This window comes from Lottia gigantea, assembly GCF_000327385.1.
Source record: "Lottia gigantea unplaced genomic scaffold LOTGIsca_130, whole genome shotgun sequence".
NCBI lineage: Eukaryota > Metazoa > Mollusca > Gastropoda > Lottiidae > Lottia > Lottia gigantea.
The window spans coordinates 255,397-263,011 of record NW_008707426.1 but is presented as its reverse complement, the minus strand read 5'-3'; the positions used below and the strand labels follow the sequence as shown (position 1 = coordinate 263,011).

At 37.6% G+C, this 7,615-nt stretch overlaps 1 protein-coding gene across 1 annotated transcript; it reads right to left on the bottom strand.

The window, feature by feature from the left end:
• Positions 1-3,977: 3,977 nt before the first annotated feature.
• Positions 3,978-7,049, bottom strand: LOTGIDRAFT_53521 (hypothetical protein; the record flags this gene model as incomplete). The annotated part of the gene is made up of 3 exons (XM_009049138.1): positions 3,978-4,087; positions 4,745-4,880; positions 6,489-7,049. Coding segments are annotated over 3 exons (807 nt in total), but the record flags the coding sequence as incomplete, so codon positions are not given.
• Between the last annotated feature and the right edge of the window lie 566 nt (positions 7,050-7,615).

The window sequence follows — 7,615 nt, the reverse complement described above, 5'->3', positions numbered from 1 at the left end:
CTAAATCTATTAGTCGAAACAAGTTATTGAATTCTACATCTCGTTGCTATGGGTTATTGATCTGTTTTGCCCGTTGCTAGGCACAGAGAAGATTTGAACAAGAATCATATTGTGGTCTTTAGAATAAAAATCATTAGATATGCACTGGTTTTAATTGTTGAAATATAAACAATATTAGATGACCTTAAAGGCCAACCAAGCGCCCATCTAAACGACCAACGACGTGGCGTTACTTAATTATTTATGTATAATCTATATTATTAAAGGGACAGGTTTCGCCATTTTCGGGGGTAGATTTGAATCTTTATTATACATATATTATGTCTCTTCTATATATATAATGGCGGAGTCTCAAGTCTTTTTAACGCGATTAATTCAGGACACTCATGGATTTGAACGCTCAAATTTCGTGAACTGTGAACACTATTACTGATTGGCATAGCTAAAAAAAAATCCCGTTCCTGAGGGTAAGGTGTGGTCAAACGGATGGCGAAACTGCCCCTTTAAGACCGATACCAATCGCAAAACTCTAAGGTCCTTTTGTTACATATATATTTTAAAACATAATCCAATTAGTTCCCTAGAGTACAGAGGATGAATATTTCATTCAGAACATCTTTCGTTTCGGAAAATCTATCACGTTTACTTGTCTATCAGTAGGCTACTTATATACATTCAGTTAGGATCTAACGACAGCTCTCTTGAAGGTTTGTCAAATCAACCTTTTGACCTTACCTGATAAACACCGCGTCACAAAATGCAAGCTCTGGTAGAAATTTGATTGGTTAAAGCAGACGTCATCGAGTTAGGTCAAAAGGCTAATTTGACGACCATACAAGAGGGCTGTCGTTAGACCCTAACTGAGGTGGCTATATTAAAAATAATAGCTATAAAAAAAACGGAACGAAAGTTTGTTGTTATTCTAATTAGACTGCAGAACTGCTTTTATCGTTATTTATTCCATGAAATCGAGGATAAAATAAGATCTAATAATGGTAGGTGTATTTGGCCTTGGGTTACCTATTTGACATCGACATTTTACATGAATTGTTTACAATCTAGCCTATATAAACTGAGAAGAACGACCCACCATAAAAGTTTGCTTGCACTAAACAACATTTCCATAACAGTCTTCATAATACTCGTAGACTATTAAAGGGATTGTAAAGATTCAACCAGGCGGTTGTAGTTCCTGCAAGTGTTTGATGACGTCACTAAATGCGAAGGGCCTTATGTGATGAAGTATTTTTTGCGATAAGTGACGTCATCAAACACTTAGTTTTAATAAAATAACAGCTACCACAGACGTTTGATTGAAAATTGGAATGGTGCAAATTGATATTATCAGTGTCTCCGATACATACATTTTTTTTGAAAACCTCTTTACGATACCTTTAAACTTAACGGAAACTGCCAAGAGTTGCCGAATGATATAAACCGTAAAATCGGTTCACACTTCTTCCTTAATAATTCATGGTCCAATTTTGCCATAAGTTGGTTTATTTTTAGCATCTCGCGTGTCCTCACTCATTAATCAATTATTCCATTAATGGTTTGTTTTAATTGCTGACCACACACCCTCTTTAAATCGCGACTTTTTTTTTATATTCCGGCCTTTAACTTGCGATATATATTTATTTTCTTCTCCAACAATTCAATTGATCAGCTTAAAGGGATTGTTAAGAGGTTTTCTAAAAATATTGTGTGTATCGGGGACACTGATAGCATCAATTTGTACCATTCCAATTTTCATTGGAAACAACAATAAACAAAGTACAACAAATGACACATTACAATACAAACTATGAACAATATATTTAGGTTCAAAGTACAACAATGTACAGATTTCAAATGCAACAATAAACACAGTACAATAAAATGCCACAAAGTTCAATACAAAGTTCAAAACTCTGTAGGCCTACAACACATTTCAATACAAAGTGCAATTATGTACAACATACACAAAATACAACAATGTACAGATTTAAAATACAACAATAATCACAACTAAGAGTCAAAAAATATGTATATCTATAGGTTCAAAGACGAATCAAAGAGAAAATCAGGAGATAACAGCTTTACATTCCATTCCAAAGAGACACATGACAAATATCATCATAAAATATTCAAGTGAATCGTTAGAAGAAAAAGATATAAAATTTAAAGTCTCAAACTTGGTCAATAAGTGTATATAATCATCAGTTAGACTAACCAGGTGCCATGACTAAAGAATAGAATCTCTATATAAGACGATATATCTATTAAACTAAGGAATGATTGATAATCGCTTCTAAGCGTGTTTCAAAATTACTTAGTTTAATGGATTATTACTTAGTTTTAGAGATTTATTAGAGAGATTCTGTTGTATAGTTATGACACCAGGTAAGTCCAGCGATGAACAAAGACTTATTTTTGCCAAGTCTAATCCTAGTATACCTTTAAAGTGAATTGTTAAAAGAAAGAGATATGTTTTTAAACTACCTGTAGACCAGTTATAGAGGAGATATGACCCACGTATTTCCGTTTTAGAGCGGCAGATTTCAGGTCAAAACATCTTGTAATACAGTCGCCTGAGCCCGTGTACACTTGAGAGAGAGAGAGGAAAGAGAGAATTAAAGTTTGTAGTGAGTGGGGTGGGGCTGAAGTAGACTGTCGATGAGGATAAGAGTAGTGACGTGGAGAAAACAAGTGGAGATAAGCTGTGTGTGGATCAATTGCTTATTATAAACCTAATGAAAAATGAAATGAATGGAGTTTGTGTTTTACTCCCACTTTTCTGAACCATGCGAGCTAATGAAGATGGGCAACGTCATGCAGGTGTAACTGCGAGGGATCTTTAACGTGCACAGCCTGTTGCACATGGGCCTCGGTTTATTGTCCCATCCCAACGGCTAGACGCTTTTTCCATGCCAGTCAGACCTGCATCACTGACAGTGAATTTTGGTTTGTCGCACAATGCCACATTAATGATAGAGTCGTTGAATTGATGAAGATTTTGTCAAGGAGAGTGTAGGTCAGACCAATGTGTTGCTTTAAAGAATGAGAGTTGTTTTGCATGAAAGACTAAAACTAAAAATATGTTCTAAATACGGGTGGTGCTAAGCAATGTAATTAACATTAGGTAACAATTTCGTTTCGTTATTATGTTTGGTTGGTGTCCATTGTAATCTATAAAAATTTATACCAAGGTAGCGTACTGTTGACGTTCATTTCAACCAATCACAGCGCGTCATGCAGAATCTGTGTCTAAATATCAACTACGAATATTGTTCAAGTAGAGCTAAAAAATCTCGTTAGATTACAGTGGAGACCGACCAAAAAAAAAAAACCCCACAAAAAACAATAACGAAACGAAATTGTAATCTAATTCGATTGGGTGCTAGGTTACTGTGTAAAACTAAAAGCGCAGTGTTTATCGTCAAAAGCTCCAAAATTTAACTCATTGTTGCAGTCAAATATAGTCCGAAGAAAGCCGTCAAGAGGGCTTACAACTTCAAGGGTAAATAACTCATTAATCCACTCTAACCCCACACGAGCTGTTGGCAAAGTTCAAGTGTTCTGTACCTTTTTGGTCTACAGTGTCGGCTGTCCACTTAGTTTACACCCCAAATTGTACCCCACTTTATTTTTAACAAATTTGATTTTATTTTCGTATTTTTCCCAAAATATGTGTTAGAAAGACCAGATCAATTCTATTTTTCAAAAGTTTTCTTGGGGAGAACCCTCTGAGACGCTCCATTGGAGGCTTGTGCCTACGCACTTCCAAAGAGCTACCGCGTATTGAATCTCAACATCGACAGTAACTGTTGAGCAACAACTGTTGTAACCCCATTTGGTCAGTCTTGAGAGGCTTGCGTCTACTGGAATCCAAATTGATAAAAATGAAATGAAAACGACAACAGGTAACCATTTTGGAGCATTTGATTCAAACACACAATGACAAAAGCGTAACGCCTACAGAAAATATCTGAAATTTTATAAACCTGAAGTGCAGTCACTGTGCTTTCGTGCCCTTTAAATTCTCGCTTGGGGGCTCCACTTTTAGCGTCAAAACAGCGACATATAGCGTCCCCGCATGCAGTGTACACTGAAAAAACCAAGAATAAAACTTTAAGGGTGGTGATCATCGTGATAATATGGATATATAAATTGTGGAAAAATGTTTAAAAATTGAGGGGGGGGGGGCAATTTAAGTTTCTTGTCGATGATATTGGCGGTTAGGAAATGAGAGTTCCAGCATTCAAGCATAGTCTGCTTACTGAACAGGGGTGATTAGCCTCGACAATGAGAATATTCTACAATATTTTGATCCAAATCTAACTGCTCATTTCTTTCTGATGATAGCTCTTGGATGTCTGCCAGTCTAATCAAGATGGGATCAAACTTTCGTTCCCTTTTTTATTATCTTTTATCTTTTAGGGTCGAACGACAGCCCTTTTGAACGAAAGATTGATCTAGTTTTAATTAGACTGTCTTTTTATTAACTTTTCAATAAAGCCACCTCAGTTACGGTCTTACAACGGCCCTCTTACGCATTCGCCTGTTTAATGACACCGCCAGCCAATCAAATTCCTGCCCTCTCTAGCGCTGGGATTTTGTGACGGAAGAAAGTATGCATTCTGTGTCTAATGCCCTCTCTAATCCCAGCGTTAGAGAGAGCTGGAATTTGATTGGCTGGCTGTCATCAAACTGACTGAACGAAATTTTGGTCTAATTTTAATATAAAAAAAAACGTAAAGCTTACCCAGGCCGTCGAAAACTTTGATGACACTAACTGTATGTCGGTGTCCTTTATAAATCCGTGTGCAGTCGCCAAATTCAGTGACCCAGGATCGACCAGTGTGGTCTGAACTTCCTGTGTACATTATTTTATTCACTACCTGCAGATATAGAGAGAGAACTTCTTAGATAAAACCAAGAGAGAGAGAGAGAGAGAGAGAGAGAGAGAGAGAGAGAGAGAGGGCTGGACGGATTTGTGCAGTAGTAGTTGGCTTAAAGTGATTGGAAAGAAGTTGTCTAAAAAAATTATGTGTATCGGGGACACTGATAGCATCAATTTTTTTCATTCCAATTTTCAATCAGACATCTGTGGTTCCGAAATTCCACTAAAACTAAGTGTTTGATGACGCCACTAATCGCGAAGGACCTTATGTGATCTATCGTTCATCGGTACAATGCTATCGGTGTACCCGATAAACATAAAAAAAAAATTAGAAAAACTTTTTGCAATCTCTTTAAAGATTTAAAGTGGAGTTTTACACCCTACCGAATCTCATGTAGGTATGAGATGATGACTTTTGATGTCATTCAAACCTTTTTAAGAATATATTTACTGATAAAAACATACTGAATTATTCAAGTTGGGAGATACTCGGTTGACAAGAGAGAACGAGATTCCATTGATCTAGATTTGATACACTGAACATCTCTATAAGACGTAGAACAATGGCATGAATAATAAGCATCATTCTCTTGCGTCAAGATTTGTTTTTTCTTTTCGATCGTTTCCATAACAATCTTCATGATACTCGTAGATCTTTAAAGGGATTGTAAAAAGATTTTATGAAAAAAATTATGGGTATAGAGGACATTGATAGCATCAATTGGCCCCATTCCAATTTTCAATTAGATGTCTGTGGTTCCTGCAATTCCACAAAAACTAAGTGTTTGATGACATCACCAATCGCAAAATATGCTTTATGCTGCATAACCTCATCGCGATTAATGACGTCATGGACCATGTTAATTGAAGTATGCGGTGTCTTGTTTTTTTCCGACCTGTCGGAGCAGTCGGAGTCAGTCGGGAGAAACTAAGACACCGTGAAATATGAGATAAAAGTTGAAATATCAGTCAACTCTGTGAAGCCTACATTTCTCAATAACTGACCATAACACAACGTCGTCATGGTGCCGTCCGATCGTTGTTATAGTTTTTACTCATTCCTTGAGTATATTATAAACAATATGAGACTGACGTCATCACCAATTGATGGACTATTGTTTTCATTCTCTCGGATCGATCTCAATCTGACAGTATTGTTCTTTCACAATACCTCAGTTCCTCCTTCGACTAACAATAAACCACCATCTTGAATTCTACACGGGCTTAACGGAATCGAGTTAATGGGACTATCCCTATCAATGCAAATACTCCAGTTGGGCTCATGGAGACGGGCAACGCCTAGTCCGAAATATCGGCCTTTATTCCAGCCATTGATAGATACTTTGACAGTAATCAGCAGGAGTAGAGTCAGAAAAACCTGGCCCTGTTTCATGGGGATTTTTTACACCCCCGCAAAAAGACAGCTATCAGAGGCTGTAATAGAGGCAGATGTTTCGGTCTAGACAACGTCATGCAGTGGGTAATCCTCTAGGTTTATTGTCCCATCTGAACAACTAGACGCTCTGTGGCAGCCCTTCTCACATGATGGTTCTAAGTTTTTATATCGATACCCATTTGAAATGTAAAACAAAAAAAACAAAAATACCTGCATACAAATCACAGAACCTTGATGACCTTCAAACGTTTTCATGCCCGCGCCTTTATTTAAATCCCAACTGCGGATTGTAAAGTCTGTACTTCCGGTGAACAACACACGACCTGTCGGATCCACTGACATACACGTCACGGCACCTTTATGTCCTTTAAATACCCGAATTTCTTTACCAGTTTCAAAATTCCATGTGCGCGCTGTAAAATCCGCTGATCCTGTAATCAAAATATCATTATCCAAATCACCACTATCTAGTTCTTCTTCATCCGCTGGTATAAATATCAAAGGGTAAACGCCCCTTTTGTGACCCCGAAACACCCGTATGCACTCTCCATTATCGAAATCCCAACAACGGGCTGTTCTGTCGTAAGAACTAGTAAAGATGAAGTCTCCCGTACAAATCATTCTATATATAACGGATGTGTGTCCTTTTAACACTAACACGCACTCGCAAGTGCCTACGTCCCACTTCCGGACAGTCTTGTCTGCACATCCGGTCAACACGAAGCAATCTTCTATTAAAATACATGTAATATAGTCATCATGCCCTTGTAAAATCCCAATGCATTCGCACTCCTCCGTTTTTGTACTCCACAAACACGCCGTCTTGTCCTCACCACCGGTCGCAAGCACACTTCCGTCCTCACTAACAGCCATGCAGTTAATCCCCTTCTCGTGTTTAACAAGAGTCTGAAGATGATACGATCTGTTTTTGTCCTCATTTTTGGAGCCACAGTTCCCCATTTTGACTTGTTCGTTTTTTTCAATCTACTTCATTTATCTGAAATAATAAAAGGTATATTTATACTGGAGCACGACTCGTGGTTTTCTTTTCAGCAGAACCGCTTCGAGGAATAAAACGAACATTCCAATGGACTATTTGGTACAGTGGAAAACAATTTGTTGTGTATATGAATGACAAACATTTTACCCACCAACCCCTACCCAACTTTTAGTATCAACAATCCTTACCTCACTCTTAGCATCAACAATCCTTACCCAACTCTTAGCATCAACAATCCTTATCCCACTCTTAGTATCAACAACCCTTACCCAACTGTTAGCATCAACAACCCTTACCAAACTGTTAGTATCAACAACCCTTACCTTACTCTTAGTAT